Genomic DNA, 20,605 nt, shown 5'->3' on the forward strand with positions numbered 1-20,605 from the left:
AGTGATGTTGGTTTGTGTGTGTGGATCCCAAACAATTGCAGCGTATTCTTGAATGGTTTGGATGAATGTTTTATATGCTAAAAGTTTTATGCTAAAAGTTATATGCTAAAAGCTAGCACATGAACCATAAATAACTGAAGCCACGCCCAGACAGGCGAGAGTGGTGATATTTTGGCTAGGTGGATCGAGAAGGAATGAGCACCCCTCCCCAACCCCTTACAGCAAGCCTTAGGGAAGGGTTCCACGGCACTCTGGTGAGGTTGCCCAAAGCGGTTAGGAGGACTAGCTTATGGACCAAATAAACAGGCGTCCTTTCACTAGTTTCGTTTTCGAGGCCCCTGCTGGTGTTTATGGCTATCCGACACTATAGTTGACTTCTGTTAATTCAACCTTGACGGGGCCAACGAATTTGATCGAATTGCCCGGCGGGTTGAATTAAACAAGATGCAGAAAAACTCCAACACACACTGCTGATTCATTTGGCAGTATTTTCTCGACTCTAACATGCCCCTGAATCAAATGCATGCCCACTTTCTATGTGTCCAAAGTAGAAAACTAACGTAGAAATAGCAATAAAGCTCCTAAACAAAATAGAAATCAAACCCTCACCCGATTTTTTAGCAAGAAAATTAGGCAAGGGTTTAATATGTGTTGCACATTGGTGGCTGGGGTCCTAAAGCCAGCTTCGCCGCAATACACTTGCGGTAAAGTGCGGTAAAGCATACGAATGTCGTGAAAGCAGTTTTGGTATTGTGTGCAACTGCACCGCACAGGCAATTTTCGGCACAATATTCATTAAAAAAAAGGTGCGTCCTAGAATCAAGTAAATACCGTGATCAGACATTGTGAGCTACGGCATAGCCTCCTATATACTTCATGCCTGCCCATCGGCGCTGTTATGGACGGGTTGGCGTTTCATCTCAGCGCTGCCATCCGTTGTTGCGGGTCAGGGATTAATCCGCCGCTGCTGCCAGTTTGTTGAGACTCGGGTAGCGTTTAGGCCGGTGATCCTTCAGCCAAAGGGATGAGTACGTCCGGGAGTAAGAGCGAGAGAAAAAAGGGTTTATTCTACATATTTACAGTGGCTCCAAATATGGAAGCCCACTCCATGGGAGAGCACTTTGAAAGTCTCAGCTCACTACATGTCTGAGTTCATATCAGAACACGTCAGGACACACCACTGCACGCAAGGTGTCTCCTTATAAAACCTCGGTCTTCCCTAGTTGACCCGGCTAGGGAATCAGATGACCTTGATGCGGCCAATCAGAGGGGCCGTCTTGTTCGCTGAACTCCGCCTCCAATGTTGCACCTTCGAAGCAAGGACGAGGTAATCCGGAAACAGGGGGTTGACACTCCTTCCACGAAAGTCGGTGACCTGTTTCTTGCCCTCCAATGGTCATCTTGCCAGGGTCGGGAGATTGGCCTTTGCACTAATCCCCGCGTCTAACGAAGGGGGGCAAGCTTCGTGAGCTTCTTTGTCATCGCGTCCCAGCCGGTGTCGCGCCGCGTCGCCAAGTAGGCGGCTGCTGATGAAGGGGGTGGCATCGGGGGAAGCACCCAAAGAATGCGCACTGCCTAGTTGGGGCGCTTGTTTGCCCGTCTCGTCGGTGTCTGGCACTGTCGCCGTTTAGGCGACACTCATGAAAGGGCCTGCCTCGATGGGAAACAATCAAAGAATGCGCCCGGCCGATTCGGGACGCAACAGCGCCGAGAACGCAGGGAACCGGTCGTCGCGCCTAGTGCCGTCACTCACCACCAGTTGGCGGTGCTACCCCAGAATAGAAATACAGGATGCTCAACGGCGGCGTGCGCTGTAGCATAGCTATATATCACGCTATTTTTTTTACCGGTGCCGATTCTATTGTTTTACAACATCTACGGGCGTTTAACGCCGACACAGAAGCGTACAGGCCGCCGCGCATTGCTTCTTCCAAAAGAAAAGAACAATAAAAGGAAAACCACAGCTCTTATGTGTACTAGTATGAAGCTTCATTTTCCTTTTGCTTATTATTACATGTGTTTTGTATGTCAGTGTGGAAAAAGAATAATGTCGGCTGTAATAACTCCACAACAAAAACTTTTATTGCCATCATTTGGATTTAAAGTTTGTGGAGCTTTTGTGACAGGGGCTTCTGTGAAAAAACTTTTGTGATGTCGTTCTTGTTCGTTATCTCCAGTACAAAATTAGTGAATAGAGGGCGGAAGAACTTTGTCACCATGATCTCAAACAGCATCTCCTGATGCTCAGGCACTGAACAATTACATAGGTCACGCTCTCGCAGCACTTGAGCAGCATTCACGGCAGTCTCCCTCAGCGGCTGCTTAAAATTTCTTAGCTTAGCGAGCACTACTTCAACCTACTTGTGCGGAGAGCTCAGCACAACTACGAATTCGTCTGACCGATACAGCAGACGGCTTCTGTCTTGAAGCCTAATCAGAGAATCTGATGGCGCCGAGGGCTGGGCTTTGTCAACAAACTGAGGCATTCTTTGCAAGACACCCGCTGATTAACAGCTTAACAGCTCTCGATAGGTATCCGCCAACCATCGCTAGGGCTGCACATTCTGGCGAACGAAGCGTTTCTTTGCGCCGGGTAATGTGGTTGAAGAGCGCTGCTGTCGTCTCTTTGGGAAATTTTTTGGTTAGTTCTGGCGTAGTGCTTACGCTCAGTTGCCGGCGTAGCGACGGGCATGTGCGGCGTAGCGACGGGCAAGTTCGCGATCCTTCCCCTCCTCCCGCCCTAATTCACCCCTTCGTCCATTTGCCGGCCATGCAGATTTATGCAGTGCACAAGTCACATGACACTATGATGCCCACTGTGTAAATCCGAAGGTAGTCTTGCGACAGGTTACTCGAAGCCGCCGTGCTGTGTGTGTCGCAAAGATGGCAGCCATGAGCAACTTTGTTGCCCTCTCAAGTACAGTTGGCAAGGTAGCTTGCTGAGTGCCGCGTGGCTGTTGTGAATAGATCTGTGTCGATTCGGCACCGTGCCAGTAGGCGGGACATTTGGTTCACCTGAATACAAGGAACGAAGCCAAAGTTGTTGAGAGCAGTGAAAAGTTGGGGGACTTTTTTCTTCAGATGCCGATGAAAATAAGGCTGAATGTCTCTTCACAGTGTTCTTAGTGTAATATTCATTTTGTTGTATTAAAAGGAGGGGAAAAATGGAGGTAGGATGTGTCACTCCTCACTGTTCCGCGGCCGTGAAGAGAATAGACATAGAGAGAAAGAAGTACACGAGTATACATGAAATGTGCACTACTTGACACGCCTGGCTGCTCTCTAGAAACAGCAGCCCTGGGCCCTGCAATCGGGGCACACACGTTGGGTGTGAGCTCCCTTGGCAATATCTGGGCGGCAACCTTTCAACTTATCGTTGGCCTTCATACTGTATGTGTGACATATTTGTTTTCACTTGAAGCAGGTTTGAATGACGAGTGCAATATTTTGTCCAGTAAATTTACCTTTAGTATTTTTCATCAAATTTTACTATTTTTTGGCTGCGATCATAGTGCATGCAGCTTTCTAGAAGGTGTGCAATTGACTTACCAATAGTGGTCATTAAAGATTATAAGCTACTTGGCAAGCTACAAATTGCAATATTTTTTCCTTGTTCCTGAACCTCCAGTGTCATAGACTGCCAGAGAATTTTAAAGTTCCACCCTGCCACTGTCTATATTATGCGTTAGAGGCAATGGCTGACCTCGTTGTATGCTTCTTTATGCAGGAGGTGTTTGACCTGCAATGCGAGATAGCCTTCAACATGAGCCTGTTGTACCTGAACAGTGGCAACACTGAGCTTGCCAGCAGCATCATCGCCCAACATTGCATCATCTGAGATGTGGTGCTGTCACGTCATCAACTCTCTCTACAATGTTCTATTGCAGCCTGTGGACAACAGGCTGCAATATCCACTTCAGTTCAAAGTTCGGCACTAGGAATTAATAAAGTATTTGAAAGGATTGAATATAAATTTTGATACATGTACCGTGTACAGCTTCAGTTTTCACGAGCAAGATGCACCGCCATTAACATGACCGAGATAAGCCAAACACGAATAGTTTGTTTAGTCACCGACTGACTTTACAGACCTCATCTTAGACAGTAATGTAAGTAAACTTTTTTCTTGACTCCTTGAGCTATGCATTCAGTTAAAACAGGGTGCGATCAATGAGTGCCACAACAGCACTACCCCCCGCAACTCCATCGTGGGTGCTGCTTCATTTGATCTTTGGGATTTGTTAGGTTCTGCATTCTGGGTTTAATAATTTGGAATGCTGAGAATCGGGGACGTGGAGCAAGGACACCACAGCACTGACTGTACCAAAATTTATTTGCCCTAATTTCGGCAAGGTGTTCACGGACCACTACCCAAACTCACTTGGGAGCATTAGCACAATGTTTATAAAGCTGCTAGCGGTAGCAATTAAACAGAGTAACCATGTATGTGCTTGAACATGTGCCAACCGGCCCAAGTTAGCCTCGAAGTTCTGTAAAATTTGCAAAAGAGTGCCGAGTAGAAAACAAGTAATCATTAGATTCTGTTTAATCACTTTCTGAGGTAGGCTGCGTTTTTTGTTTCAGCCGTACATGCAAAGTGGGGCATTGCTCTTGTTCCATCCCCTTTGCAGATGAAAGGACGGGCCAGTGTCCAGAGCACTGTACTCCATCTCACAAGTCGTTCACAGCACTATGGAAGCTGCAGGACCCCTTAGCAATCAGGTGTACCAAATGCCCCTCGAGATGCGCAAAGGTCCTAACATGCCACAACCAAGTGACCTGTGTAACGAATGATTTTCAGATGCCCCAGGCACTTAATTAAAAAGGACTGTAATGCGATGTCGCAGCAGTAAAACGACAAATAACAGCCTGTTGAAATGCTCCTAGCAGTTCTACGTTCACACTCCAAGTGTGCTATACCAGAAAAACACTGATGTACTGCAAGTTGTCACAAGTGTTGAACTGCATAGCTTGTCTCCACTTTTCCGCGACAGAAGCACTGAAGGTGTTTCACAGTGCTTCTACAATGTCAAGCATGCAATGGTGTTGCTAAAGATTGTCACAGATTCCATTGACTTAGCAGTGCTTTAAGTTATGGAGATCATACACATGCAAAAGAATAGTTTTCTAATAATTGAGCGCAGTTTGTTCGTATTCAGGAACTTAAGCTTGAGCAGCTTGTATGAGCAAGCATTTCTACACCCACGTGGATTCTTGTCAGTGAGTGCAACAGAACGCTAACTAACATACATGTTACTTCTGATATAGTGCACTTTCTGATATAGGAGGCCTCAGTTATTCTGAGTGTTAGTTTATTTTTACGTGGAAACAGAACTGAGGTATCGAAAATACAGGTTAACCATGACAGTGTTTACAATGGTTGGTTAAATGTGAACAATTATCTTTACCTGTGATAAAGATGCTTTTCTAGGCATGTATAAAGCACCAGCCAGTTTGGCCTATGTACACTTGGCCACAGGTTAATGGTAACATGTATACTACACCTGTTTTGCATCTAATGAACTTTGAATTTTTTTTCAATGTACAAACACATTTACTTTCTGTCTTGGCATTATTTTTTGCCACAGCTTGCTAGGGTCGCTGAAATCAACGCCAAATCGGTTGGCAACATTCTTTAGCCCATGAGCAATAGCGATTGGACGTAAGGCAAGACACTCCGTGTGCCTTCTTGACCCTTGTGGTTGTTCCAAAGCGGATAACTTTGTCAGCCACTCTACGAATAATATGTTCATCACCCATTGTAGTCTGGTTACTCGATTTATAAAGCGTTTGTTCATTGTGCAGCGACATGATTTCAACAAAGCCGCCCTAAGGTAGACATTGCAATTCCACTTTTTACCAATTTTTGAATGACCAGAGTTATAGCGAAGAATAGGTTTCACTGATCTACGGCTACACTGACCAGGAAAATTAGAGCAAACAAAAAGATTGCACACGGGTAGAAAAGACAAAGACATCTTCCCGTGTGTGTTGTCTTTTTGTTTGCACTATGATGGGTTATTTGGGATCGGCACTCTTTATAAACAGACACAGTCACAGCACGCAAACTGACAGTGGCAGAAAACGGCGCAAGCCTCGAGCTTCTGAATTGTTGTCTTCTTCCTGCGTGAGCTTCTTCAAATGGTGCTAATATTCTTCCCTACATCCCCTCTGGAAGAGAGCCATCCTAGCAACTTAGGGGCAGGACATGTAATGTAAGGCCAGTCTATATGCACAGTCTATATGCACGGTCTATACGATGCCTTTGGCATCATTGATCTGAAGACAGCTCAAGCGGCTCGATAACGTAATTCACTGGCCAAGTTTGCTCGGCAACTCGATAAGGGCCGTGGTATTTGGAAAGAAGTTTCGTTGACTGACTGGGGCTGGCTCAAGGGATCCAGAGCCACACAAGTGAGTCGGGGGTATAAGACTTTGGAGACTTCGAGACATCGCGATAGTGTTTCTGACGTTGCTGCTCAGCAGTGGTGAGGGAGCAAGCAATCTGGCGACACTGGGTTTAGCCGCTTGTGAAACTGTCGTAGACTCACTCCCGTCAAGGTGGTATGGAAGGATGGTGTCTAGCATGCAGGAGGGCTCGTGTCCGTAATGTTACGGCAAAAATCCAGTAGTTGTCTGTGTAGCGGTATTATGGGCATACGTCACACAATTCCAGTGGGCGGAAATGACTCGCATTGCCAGCATGTCGCCCAGTGTTCGAGTTCTGTCAAACCATTAGTTTGAGGATGGTAGGCAGTGGTGGTTCGGTGAACAACATGGCTTTAGAATCGCTTCGCCAACGTCCAACAGAAAAACACATCCTCGGTCACTAAGCTGCTCACGTGGTATGCCTTGCCATAGAATGATGTATTCTAAAACGAAAACGGCGACGCTTGCCGATGCAGATAGCAATGGATAGCCTCTGCATATTTTGTGAGGTGATCGATGGCAACTATTATACAGCGCTTGCCAGCATGAGTGATGTGAAGAGATCCGTACAAGCTGATGCCAATGTGGTGAAAGGGACAAGGTAACAGCTATAGTGGAGCGGTTGAACGGACGTAACAGCAAATGAAACGGTACATTCTGCATCAATGGCAGCAGAATATGCTGCTGCTATTGGTGGCTGTAAGTCTTTAATACTCCGGCATGTGCGCACAGTGGGACAGCATGGAAGGTCGCACATATGTTTGAGCGTCATCATCATCATCAGCCTATATTTTATGTCCACTACAGGACGAAGGCCTCTCCCTGCGATCTCCAATTACCCCTGTCTTGCGCTAGCATATTCCAACTTGTGCCTGCAAATTTCCTAACTTCATCATCCCATCTGGTTTTCTGCCGACCTCGACTGTGCTTCCCTTCTCTTGGTATCCATTCTGTAACCCTAATGGTCCAATGGTTATCCATCCTACGCATGACATGGCCTGCCCAGCTCCATTTCTTGCGCTTAATGTTTGTTCTCTGATCCATACCGCTCTCTTCTTGTCTCTTAACGTTAGTCCTAAGATTTTTCGTTCCGGCATGTGCGCACAGTGGCTCTTTGTGCGGTCCTTAACTTGTTCTCGAGCTGCTTTGTTAACCTCCAAGTTTCTGCCCCATATGTTAGCACCGGTAGAATGCAATGCTTGTACACTTTTCTTTCCAGCGACAGTGGTAAGCTCCCAGTCAGGATTTGGCAATGCCTGCCGTATACACTCCAACCTAATTTTATTCTTCTGTAAATTTCTTTCTCGTGATCAGGGTCCCCTGTGAGTAATTGACCTAGGTAAACGTACTCCTTTACAGGCTCTAGGGGCTGACTGGCGATCCTGAATTCTTGTTCCCTTGCCAGGCTATTGAACATTATCTTTGTCTTCTGCATATTCATCTTCAACCCAATTCTTACACTTTCTCGATTAAGGTCCTCAATCATTTGCTGTAATTCGTCTCCATTGTTGCTGAATACGACAATGTCATCTGCAAACCGAAGGTTGCTGAGATATTCGCCGTTGATCCTCACTCCTAAGCATTCCCAGTCACTCTTAAGAGCTTCACTCCTAAGCTCTTAAGCTTCAATACTTCTTCTAAGCATGCAGTGAATAGCATTGGAGAGATTGTGTCTCCTTGCCTGACCCCTTTCTGACCCCTGTCTGAGCGTAGATGGCAGGAAATAACCAGTAGCCATTTGTAGCCTTCGGAAAGGTACCTAGTTGCGATGGCATAGCAAACTGTCGCGAAGAACGAAGTGGGGCACTTGACGGTGTATTTCTCGTGGGACAGGACACAATGTAGGGTGAAGCAATGTTGACAAGGAAAGCAAGCCAGGGATTCTGCCTTTGCTCCAGAAGCATGTTGGTGACAGTTAAGGAGGATGTGTCGTAAGTGCACACATATGGGGGTCACAACACCAGGAGCGGGACAGAGCATCTGCACCAGAATGTTTACGTCCCAATTGGTAAATTACATGATTGTCCTGTAGCCTAATGCCCAACAGGCAAGTCGACCAGATGGAGCTTTCAAGGAGGACAGCCAACATCACACATGATGGTCTGTATATAGTATAACCACGTCAAACAGGCATCTGTAAAGATAAGGTCCCTATGATAGCTAGACATTATTGCAACAATGTACTCGTCAAGTCCAGGTTTACACCGGGCACTGAGGCCGACCTCAATATCCTCTGTGGGAATTTCAGTCAGGGTGAATGGCTCAAAATGTCACGGGATCGAGGTGATGTAGGTGATGATGTGTTCTTAAGTATCTGGCGGAGTGTGGTGAATGTATCGTTGCATGCTGGTGACCATGTCGAAAGGTCGCTGCTGCTGCGGAGAAGGTCAAAGGTGCTATGATGGAGGTAAATTTAGGGATGAAACGCCGAAAATATGAACAAAGGCCAAGGAAGCTGCGAAGCTCTTCCATTGTCTTCGGTTTAAGAAACTTGGAAATGGCATAAAGTTTTGTTGGATCCGGAAGGACAGCATCTTGGGTGACGACATGGCCCAGAATAAGGACGTCCTTGCCAAATTTTATCCCTGACAGGTCTGAGGGTGGATCAAACACCGTTTTTTGCCCATTTGACCCACCGGCATCATCAGAGAGAAGGAGCAGATAACACGAGAGACGTAGGGAGGGATGAATTGATGACCAACATTTTGTTTATTCGACATGACAGCAACAAGCAGTAGACAAGGCAAGGGGGAGCGGGGATGAAAGACAGAGTAGGGGGGCTGAGCCCCTTAACGAAAAACTCGGCGGAGGCTCTTTATTCTTTAACATGTTCGTGGTCATAGTACATTGTGCCCGAGAATTCAGCTGCTATCACAATATAAAATGTGCCTATTGGCTGTCATGAGAATATTCTGAACACAAGTTTTCACAAAAATGTCAACATTAGGTATGCAATCAAAACCAGCCAATGAGGACGAACTGCTGGCAAAATTTTCAAGTGATTCTGCCAGCAGAATATCTGCTCCCTATATTATATTACCCACACTGTTTTGGTCAGTGTGCTACATTTTTCTTTTGACTTAAGTCTACCCAGCCAGATAAGATATTGCAGTTATGCTACTGTGGACTTCTGATTTGGAGCAATTTTAGGAGCATCAGAAATTTCATTTTGGAGGACTTTGGAGCAGGTAATCTGGCATTTGGGAGCAGCTGATTTTTCACACCCTGAAGTATTTCGAAAAAGCGAGTTGCAATTTACTTTTAAGGACCTGAATAATTCGTACATTCTAACGAGAAGCTTAGTAAACATTTTCATTCATTGCAGATCTCGTGGAGAAAGAAATGCTCTTCTGTGCATGTGACACACACACAAATTCATATTGTGAGCTAGACAACACCCGGGACGAAGGCAGAGCTCTTGTATTGTCACACAGCGCGAGGCAGCCCATGAACACCAACCCGACAAAATGATGATGATTATGAGGATGGGTATATACACATGACGATTATGAACTGCACAGTTAGCGCTCACAATATCGTTTCATATATTGCTAGTTTTCCCAGATGTCATTCGGTATATCCAGAAACAGAAATGATGGACACATTGGTTGGCGGCTTGCAGTTATTATAATCACATGTCATGCTGCGCTTTGTGGGGATGCGCGACTCTCACGCGTCCCCTGATGTTGTTTTCCCCGCATAGCTCGCGTCTCCCGTAATCCGGCTTCTCCGCATCGCTAGCGCCGGCGGTGGTCGAAGTGGTTGAGGTGCATTGCGAGAGATGGCGCGAGTGTCGCGTTGCTAGTAGTTGCTAGTTGCTAACACGTGTTCTGTGCTAACACCACCGAACGGCGGGGTGACTTGGGAGGAAAAGGTTGAAAAAAATCTCACAGTTTCGCCCTAAGGGCGAAGCAATGAATGCGATAGCAACACGGCAATGTCATACAAAGTAAGGTGAGCGGCTTTGGTAGCAATATGAATTGTAGTAAACATGAGCTGATTAAGTAAGCAGGTGTGCAGCGGCGTAAGTAGACCGCAATGGAGAGACTCGATGACCACGAGAAGGCGCGTGTGAAACGGTGGTGTTGATGAGAAGCGCTTCCCGTGGGCAGCGCGTGCGAAGGGACACACCTGTAGCGCTGCACTGCCGACCCGGGCAGCATTGCATGTGTAGCGTGCGTTGGAAAATGTGGCCCGACTATTACTAACTGAATGAACAAGCGTGGTGTGAGCGCGCACAAACAAACATGAATAGATCACACTGAATGACTGCAGACGACTGTCAAAACGCTGGCAGCAAGCGCATACGCCGCAGCAACGGGCGAAGGTACGTGCGGTCTATCGCTTCAACGGAAACTGAGCGGCGAATGCACGGCGCATAAAGGTCAGAGAGCCGTGTGGAGATAAGCGACGGTGCGAGCGAGCGACGAGCGCGGTTGTTGGCAGAGAAGAAGTGCGCCCCCCCCCCCCCCCCCCCCGCTCCCTCCGGCGCTGGCTTCCCGCTTCCTTGCTTGCACGTGGGAGATTGAGTGCGTTCACTCTCCGTGATAGCGCACGTCCCCGCACGCTTCCGCTCGGGCATACGGCGCGCGGCGAAGATTTTATCTATAGGGAACCTCACGGCGACGGCGACGCCGACGGCAGAAATCCACTTGAAGTGTCCATATAATTGCTATTGCAATAAAAGTTACAGGCTTCACTCTCTCGAGTGAAGCCGAACAGGACGGTCGTGGCCGAGTGGAGCTCAGCGCAGCAGGAGCAGTGAATAAGTTCAACTTTTGTTTATTTTTATTTGGTTGATAGAAGTGTTAGGGTACCCGAGCTATCTATATATATTGTTTTTCATGCTTTTTTAGTTTCTTGGTTAGTTTGGTAGGACGTTAGTAGGTAGCGAATAGTTAATTTTTTTTTTTTTTTGGAAGCGGGTTGTGGCGCACGTGTTGCATGGTGAAAGCAGTGTAAAGCGGCAGTTTTAAACCGCGTTAGGGAAGCCAGCGGAGGTAGCCGGATAGCGAGTTTGCCGTACGGCTTACCGTGGGGCTTTGTTCAGGTATTTTGGTGGGCTTTCTCGTTAGGTGGACGGGTGGACAATGGTGCGGCAGGCTAGGAAGGACAGGGGTGATGACGAGCTGGTGCAGTGCGAGGAGTGCAAACGTTGGTGTTATTTGGACGAGACGCACTTCGCCAGTTTAGCTGACGCTGAGGAGGCTAGCTTCGCGTGCAGGTCGTGTGAAGGATTTAAGGGGGCTGTGCGGCGGGTGGAAGGGGAATGGGCAGCCAGTGTGGAAGAGCTCAAATGAAGGTGGAGCGAGAGCGGCGAATTGAGCTCGAAACTCGGATCGGCGAGTTGCTTCACAGGAAGGGGGCCGAGGCCGTCCTGGTAAAGCGAATAGCTGGCGAGCTACAAGAACGGGAAAAGCGGGCCGTGCTGGAAGAGCGGGTGGAGGCGCTAATGGCACAGGCGGCGCGTAATCCCGGGTCAGCTCAGGCGGGCGGCGGGGACAGCGCGGAGACTCAGGCAGAGGCATGCCATGAGAGCAGAGAGTGACGCCTAGGGGCCGTTGAACAGCAGGCGAGAGCCGGCGGCAACACGGCCGTTCCACAACTCTACAGCAAGGTAGTGCGGCAGGCTTCGGGTGGGAAGGGACGAACGGCAGGGAGCACATCGTCACGTGTCAGTGGCGCACAGCGGGTGGAGAACCAGCTAGGCGAACTGGAGGACGACAATCGCCGGCGGGAGGCAAACGTGTAGAGCGAAGGGTCCTAGTGGTGCGGGACTCCAACGTAGCTAGGGTTAAGGAGGGCGTCCTTACAACAGTGAAGGCAGACGGGCGGGTGAGGGTGGAGGCCCAGTCAAAGAAGTGCATGGTTGACGCAATGGCAAAAGCTCAGAAGGTGGTATCGGACAACCTCGAGCATGAACATCTGGTCGTTATCCATGCTGATCTCAACGATGTGCTGAAGGGAGGGAGCCAGAACCTAAACAGACAGAGGTTGGGTTGCATAAACTCAAAGAAACCTCTGCGAATGTGCATGTGACCATATGCACAATCCCACAGGTCCGGGGCCAGGCTAGCGGGATGGAACGGAGTGTGCTTGAGGCTAACCGGGTCATTACGGGTCTGAGCAGACCACTTGGGTACGGTGTAATGGACGTAAACCGGGAAGTGTACGAGTCTGGCTCCCACCCTTTTGCACAGGATGGCATTCACTACAGTGGTGCCACGGGCGGGAGCGTAGGTAGTAGGATAGGGCGCCAAGCTACGGCTTTTTTGGGGGGACCCAGAGACCTAAGACCACCAGTGTAGACGAAGACGGACCCAGAGAGGCTCCAAGATTCAAGAAACGTAGAATCAGTAGGAGAAGAAATAGACGTAAGCACCAGGGGCAAGGTCATTCTGACATAGGGTACATTAACATGCAAGGTGGCAGGAATAGGCTGAAGTGGGAGGAGATAGACGAGCAACTAAGGCAAGAAAAGCTGATGGTATACGGGTTTGTGGAGACGCATCTTAGGGACATGGAGCAACCTCCCTGTAATCCTGACTATGCATGGGAATATTGCAATAGAACAGAGGGCAGCAGAAAAGGGGGTGGAATTGGTGCATTCATTCATAAAAGTATGAACTGGCAAAGGGTCAAACAGGAATGCAAGGAGCATTTATGGCTAAAAGGGAAAGTTGCAGGAGAGCAGACACTCCTTGGCTTTGTATACCTGTGGACAGGAGCAAATGCCAAAGAGGAAAACAAAAAAATGCTGGAATGCATATCAAGTGACATTAATGAGCTAGGAGAAGGGTGCGAGATTATTATACTAGGAGATATGAACGCACACATAGAAGACATGGACGGGTACACAGACTCAACAGGCAACACGATGCTGGATATGTGTGAAATGCATGACTTAGTTGTATGCAACAGTACTGAGAAGTGTGAAGGGCACATAACATGGGAGGTAGGGAGCCTGCAGTCGACGATAGATTATGCACTAATGTCACATAGGATGCACGATAGGCTAAATGTAATGAGCATAGATGAATATGGCTCCAGAAGTCTAGGTAGTGATCACAAACGTATTAAGGTGAGTTTTAGAAGGGAAATGAAAGTAGGTAGGAGGCAAGATGAACAACCAGGTGGGATATTTTACTCGGAAAAGCAGCTTGAAATAGCAACCCAGCAAATTGAGGAAGTAATTTCAGAGGATACAAAAACAGAATGGACATATGCAAATTTAACAGGACTATTTGAGCTAGAGCTTACTAAGGTACGAGTCAGGACAAAAGGGAACAGAAGACGTAAACCCAAGAGCTGGTGGGATGAGGAGGTTAAGAAGGCCATAGAGAAACGCCAGGAAGCATCCAGGGAACACAGATATTCAAAGCAGAGGGGTGAACCAGAAGCTGATGTAGGCAGAAAATGGAACAACTTCTTAAACTGTAGAAGGGAAGCATCCAATTTGATCAATGAGAAGATCAGAAGAAAGGGGAGCCAATGGTTGTCAGAAGTAAACAAAAAGGATAGAAAAGCAGCGAAGAAATTTTGGAAACATCTCAACTCCTTGAGTAATAAGACTAGCCTAGAGCAGAGGTTTATAGTTACAGCTCAAGGTGTTCGACTAGAGGGAGATGAGGCAATGGAACATATAAGAACAATGATGACAGAAAAATTTAAAGAACGAAACATAGCATGTGCTCAATCAGGTGAGGATGGACTAGTCAGTGCAGTGGCTCCACTGGCACAAAGCGAGTGGGAAAGGGCAGAGAAGAGGGTTCCTAGTAGCACGTCGACAGGTCCTGATGGCATCCCAATTATGTTGATAAAGACATTGGGCCCAAAATCTAAGAAAGCATTAAGAGAGGCAGTGAGCAAAATGATAATGGACAGTAAAGCCCCTGACGAGTGGAGACTGAGCAGGATGTGCATGATATATAAGGGAAAGGGGGACAAAGCCGACATAAACAACTACCGTCCCATAACAGTGACGTCAGTGGTTTACAGGGTGGTGATGCAGATTATAAAGGACAGACTGCAGGCATGGGTGGAGAGCGAGGAGGTGCTGGGGGAACTACAAAATGGGTTCCGAAAACAAAGAAGGTTAGAAGATAATCTGTTCTCATTGACACAGTGTATTGAAATAGCAGAAAAGGAACACAGGCCCCTATGGCTTGCCTTTCTGGATATCAAGGGAGCCTATGACAGTGTAATCCAAAAGGATTTGTGGGACATACTTGGCACTCTAGAGGTGGAAGATGGAGTAAGAAATCTTTTAAAAGATATCTATAAAAGTAACAGGGTGCTTATAAAATGGGAAGACAAGGTATCTGGGCCTATAGAGATACAGCAGGGGCTTAGGCAGGGGTGCCCTCTTCACCTCTGTTGTTCATGCTGTATTTACAAGGATTAGAGAAAAAATTAGAGAGGAGCGGACTTGGCTTCAACCTTTCCTATTTCAAGCAGGGAGAATGGATTAAACAGTCATTACCAGGACTGATGTATGCAGATGACATTGTACTTATGGCTGACAGCAAGGAAGACTTGCAGAGATTAATGGACATCTGTGGTAAAGAGGGAGATAGCTTAGGTTTGAAGTTTAGTAAAGAAAAATCGGCAGTCATGACTTTTAATGATAATCAGGGCAGCGAGCATAGGATACAGGAGGTTACGCTGGAGGTGGTGGATAAGTACAAATATCTTGGAGTGTGGATAAACAATGGGGCTGAGTACCTAACGGAACATGAAAAATATGTGACGGCTAAAGGTAGCAGAAATGCAGCTGTGATGAAAAATAGGGCACTGTGGAATTACAATAGGTACGAAGTGGTGAGAGGGATTTGGAAAGGGGTGATGGTCCCTAGTTTGACTTTCGGCAATGCGGTCCTGTGCATGAGATCAGAGGTTCGAGCAAGGTTGGAAGTTAAGCAGCGAGGGGTAGGTAGACTGGCTCTGGGAGCACACGGAAATACACCAAATCAGGGGGTACAGGGTGACATGGGATGGACGTCATTCGAGGGCAGGGAAGCCAGCAGCAAGATAGAATTTGAGGAGCGATTGAGAGAGATGGCAGAAAAGCGGTGGGCAAGGAGAGTTTTCAGTTATTTGTACATGAGGAATGTTGATACAAAATGGAGGAAGCTGACCAGAAAACTGTCAATCAAATATTTGGACTGCAGGAGGGGTGCAAACCAGGAAACAGCGGTTAAGAAAAAGGTTAAGGAAACAGAGAGGGGTCTGTGGAAAACAGGGATGCAGACGAAATCAGCACTGGGCACATACCTAACTTTCAAGCAAGAAATTGCCAAAGAAAATATCTACGATAATTCTAGGGGAAGCTCTTTGTTGTTTGAAGCCAGGACGGGAGTATTGCGGACTAAGATGTACTGAGTCAAGTACCAAGGTATAGACACGTTGTGCTGTGCGTGTGGAGAAGAAGAGGAAACGGCTGAACACCTCATACTTTTCTGTAAGGGGCTTAACCCTACAGTGCAAGGCAACGGGGCTGATTTTTTCAAAGCATTGGGGTTTAGGGACAGTGAAGGCAAAATAGACTTTAAGCGGGTAGAAATAACCAAACAGAGGTTATCTGATTGGTGGATAAAATTAAGGCAGGGGTGAAATTTCACCCACCACAAAGTACAAATTATGTTAATAGCCATGGCTAGGTGGCGTATGCCACTGCCCGATTTAAAGGGTTCAGCCTCATCCATCCATCCATCCATCCATCCTTGAGTAAATAGATCGGATGGTGTCAAAAAAAAAATAAATAAATAAAAAAATGTGTATACGAGACAGGTAGTAATACACTTTAACAATTAGAAAAACAAGTAGTCTGCATTAACATGGAGATATTGAATTTATACATGAGCGTTATAGATTACATAAAGAAAGTCTTATTATACGAAAACAGGGGGAAAAAAATAGGGAAAAAACATAACATAGCACTATATTCAGTGCAGCATAAACTAAAGCAAATAAAGGGGGGAAAGGTCATACAGTATTGCATATGAAACAAACTCATTAAACAACAAGGATTAGTTTAACAAGGATTAGTTTGACGTAAAGTAGTTGTGCAGGCTGCATATGGACAGAAGGTCTATTTCTCGTAAGGCGAGGTTATTGAGTAGAGTCGGAAGTGTATGTCGAAGCATTTGTCGAAGCATTAGTTCTTGAGTGTGGAATGTTCCATTGTTCAGGTGTCCTAGTGTCATAGGCTGCGACATGTTCGTGTAGGCGAGCTATGTTTCGGATTCCGCTTACCGCGTGCTTGAGCTCCTTGCGATACGTCAGTGCCAAACGGTATTGAAAGAGATTTTGAATTTTAAGTAGGTTAAGTGTTGTGAATAATGGCTGAGTAGGAGCATCGTACGGCTTATTACATATCAAGCGTATTATTTTTTTCTGCAAGATGGAGAGACAGTGTATATTAGTTGTTGATGCGGTGCCCCATACTAGACAGCAGTAATTTAAATGACTTAAGAATAAAGCGTTGTAAACGAGTATTTTTATTTTGCGTGGAAGATGTTTAAGGCAGTACACTGCACCAACGACTTGGGACAGTTTTCCAGCCAGGAAGTCGTAATGGGTGTTCCACGTCATGTGCTCATCGAAGAAGACACCTAGCGTTTTTATTGTTTTTACAATTTCAATTTTTGAGCCCCTATAAGTAGATCTGTTTCTGGTGTAGTTTTCTTATTTTTAGCTTGAAACAACACTGCTTTGGTGCGGCTGCGTTTATATCGACACTTCAACCGGATTTCTGCCGTCGGCGTCGCCGTTGGCGTCGCCGTCGCCGTGAGGTTCCCTATAGATAAAAGAGAGTTTTAGAATAGGGCCCCAAACGTTTGGGGCCCCAAAGAGCTTTGCGGGTGTTAGCGTTGGGGCATGCAAGAGTGGTGAGTTTTAGAATAGGGCTTTGCGTCTGCGAATAGCGTCTAGCGCTTGCAGCGCCACTACGGTGTCAAAGAAAAACTATTCTAAATATTAAAATAAACTATACCATTTTATGATAGCAAGAGTAATTTTGACTTTCGTGGTTTTACGTTTAATTGCAATTAAGATGTTATTCTGTTAGCAGCAAGCGATTTATTGCGCCTAATTTTGAGTAACCAACTTGACATGCCTTCACCAGCCAAGCTAATACACGTTAGGCCTACGAGCCATGAAATCGACAATCAAATTCGGAATCAGCGGCGTCTAATGAATCAATCTTCATTACACGCGTTAGTTGAGAGAAAGCGATAACCACAGTCACTTCTCCTAGCTTACGAACTTCACGCGTTACCACGAATCAAGCCGAGTTTGGTACTCGGCACCCGCTTCGATGGGGCGTGCGTCTAAATGTCGTATAAAAATCCCTCACGTGACTGATCGTGTCCCTCACGAGGGACACGATCATTTAGGGACTTTTGAGAAGGCGCGATGGTGGCGCCAAGCGACGACGGCATAGTTGAATTCCTTTCTCTATGATGGCATGGGATGGCGTGTTCGTTCTCGGCGTGATCGTTCTCTGGCCCGCGCCGACCGCGCGTTGTTCAACCTTGCGTGTGTGATTGTGCTTGCGTTGCTTGTATATTGGTTGTAGGTTCTGTGTTACTTGGCGGAAAGCCGTGAGTAGTGCTTGTGTGGCAGTGCGGCTTTGGCCTCGGTGAGCTCTGGCAATACATAACCTGCGTTATGTGATCCGTGTTCCTTGACAATGCAGAGGTAGTGACAACTGAAATGTCGAAGTGGCGTCGCCGTGTCCGCCTTTGCATAACGGACGTCGAGGGATGTGCTGCTCTCTACAAGTCACAAAAATGTGACTGCGTCGACCGCCCACGGTTCAGCGCTGAATGTGTGGTTTGAGTACTGTGCTTGAAACGAGTGGTGCAGCTGTGGTGCCCTAATTTCGCAGAGACGCGTGCTTTTGTGCAAAAAGGGCAACAAATCGTATCTTAACCCGCTGAGACGATGCTACAATGTCAACAATGCCGTGCATGTTTATTATGATGGTAGTCTCTACAGCAAGCAAGCGTGTACTGCAGCTATGCTGTGAATATAGCCTCAACTCGAATGTGGCGTTTGCAGAACCCTTATGTTTGTTTCTGCTTTCAAACAAGCTGTATGTTGTTAGGATTATCACTCACTGCTCACATGAGACATGGGAGTCCATCGTGTGGGTTGGGGCTCAGCACGAATGTGTGGTGAGGGGGTGTGGAGTTGGTGGCTGTGTCAGGTGCCTCACTGAATTTTGTCATTGGAATAAGCTCAATGTAGAAGGACACACCCTATACCTGATGGCTCACTTTCACGAATATTGCCTTTTTTTCCTTGAAATTTCCAGCCTCAGGACGCGCCTCGCATTATATTCGGGTTCGTGACACATATAATCACAATAAATTTTTCTTTAGGAGAGACCAAAAGCCGCTCGTTGCATCATATTTGTGGTCGTGTTACTTACATGCAAATCCAGTACTTTCAGTGCCCATTGACTGACTGAGGGGTGCAGGACTTTGGCAGTGGTAGCGGCACCAAAGCAGCTGCCCAAATGGTATACCCTATAGTGTTAGATTTCTTGTGCACATGGGTGTACTGTGAAAACACGTGAAAGAAATTCCACAGTTGCTGCAGCATCACGTCTGGATCTGTGGATCACTGAGCGGTTGTTTGATCACATGTCTGAATTTCTGTTGTGACTGAGCGGTTCTTTGATCATTAGCTTAGGCTGTCTGTTTTCTACATATTATATTAAAGCAATGGCGTCAGAGTAGCTGCAAAAATGGGATTTTGCTGTACAATCGCAGATTGGTTGCTTTTCTGACTGTTGCATTGCTCTATTTGCTGCAACTGCCGCCAAATGTTGCTTTACCATGTCTGGTAAACATGAACCACATTTGGATGATGCTTGTGAAAGTATAACATACTCCTTGTATGTAAAGAAAACTATCACACCAGTAGGTGTGGTGGAGTCACTGATGAAATAGAAGTTGAAAAATGAAAGTTCTCGCAAAATTTGGAAGTGTTCATGGCGCTTGCCATCAAAAATGTGTAACAATCCAAGCAAACATAAAGATAACCTACCTATCCTGAAGAATATGAAAGTGATGCGTCAAGTTGTCAACTTAAAGCTTGATATACTGGTGCCGATCAAGGAAAGAGTTGAGATTATATAGGATTCAGTGCAATTCATGTTTAATCAGCTTGGCAATCTTGTCAAAATGACCAAATAAAATTGTGACTTTTAAGAGATTGCCATGATAACGTGATGAGGTTGCTGGCATTATTTGGTGCTTGGGAAACAAAGCATCACAGTTATGTGGTGATTGAGCTTCTAAAAAAAAATTACGTGTGCCACTAAAGATATCTAATGAATTGAACACATATACCACTGAAAGAAGTTGAGTGTGCAAAGGCAAATGGCTACAGCTATATTTGCACAGTAATAGAAAAGTTGTAATCGGGCTGATGGTGCACAGGTGATGGATGTATATTGTATGTTCGAGGGAGATTGCCATGATAACGTGATGAGGTTGCTGGCATTATTTGGTGCTTGGGAAACAAAGCATCACAGTTATGTGGTGATTGAGCTTCTAAAAAAAAATTAGGTGTGCCACTAAAGATATCTAATGAATTGAACACATATACCACTGAAAGAAGTTGAGTGTGCAAAGGCAAATGGCTACAGCTATATTTGCACAGTAATAGAAAAGTTGTAATCGGGCTGATGGTGCACAGGTGATGGATGTATATTGTATGTTCAAGGGCTTAATTTTTCATGAGCTACTCATTCTTGTTTTCCTGTTTTGTTTCCATGTGCCTTAGTGAGTGGAATGCCTGACTCCAGACTCCCGTCATGTACAATTAATGAAAAGTAAAGTAAATTTTTCTATGGAACTCTTTTTTGTAACTTCTGTTCAGTTGCAAATGACGCAGTTGTCCCTACTCTGCACTGAATGGTGAAGGGGGGGGGGGGGGGTGAGCGCATGCAGGCACCCTATTTACTGGAGCTTTGGGGCGCCCTCACCATGGCTGCTCACATGCCCATTTTTCTGGCTGTAACAACCTAGAGTCAGTGCACAGGTGTTTTTAACGTTCCAGGATTAAGTAAACTTGACGTCACTATGCACAAAATTTAGATTACGACAGCCCAAGATGGCAACTGCCATGAACTGAATATAAAATTGCCTATAAGCATGCATTG

The 20,605-nt window shown here is 46.3% G+C and overlaps 2 protein-coding genes across 4 annotated transcripts in view; both read left to right on the plus strand.

Annotated features, from left to right (window-relative positions):
* The window catches only part of LOC119445378 (general transcription factor 3C polypeptide 3), a 501,836-nt gene extending 497,863 nt beyond the window's left edge, over positions 1–3,973 (plus strand). For all 3 annotated transcript variants that reach the window (XM_049664501.1, XM_037709688.2, XM_049664502.1), the window contains one exon: positions 3,728–3,973. In XM_049664501.1, coding sequence (XP_049520458.1) covers positions 3,728–3,838 — 111 coding nt within the window. In that variant the 3' untranslated portion in view covers positions 3,839–3,973. The remainder of the gene's footprint in view (positions 1–3,727) is intronic.
* A 7,238-nt stretch (positions 3,974–11,211) lies between these two features.
* LOC125944183 (uncharacterized) overlaps positions 11,212–20,605 on the plus strand; it is a 321,505-nt gene continuing 312,111 nt past the window's right edge. Inside the window, exon 1 of the mRNA XM_049664505.1 lies at positions 11,212–11,504. The gene's annotated coding sequence lies outside the window, so the exon portion shown is untranslated. The remainder of the gene's footprint in view (positions 11,505–20,605) is intronic.

Source organism: Dermacentor silvarum, chromosome 3 (genome assembly GCF_013339745.2).
Source record: "Dermacentor silvarum isolate Dsil-2018 chromosome 3, BIME_Dsil_1.4, whole genome shotgun sequence".
NCBI lineage: Eukaryota > Metazoa > Arthropoda > Arachnida > Ixodida > Ixodidae > Dermacentor > Dermacentor silvarum.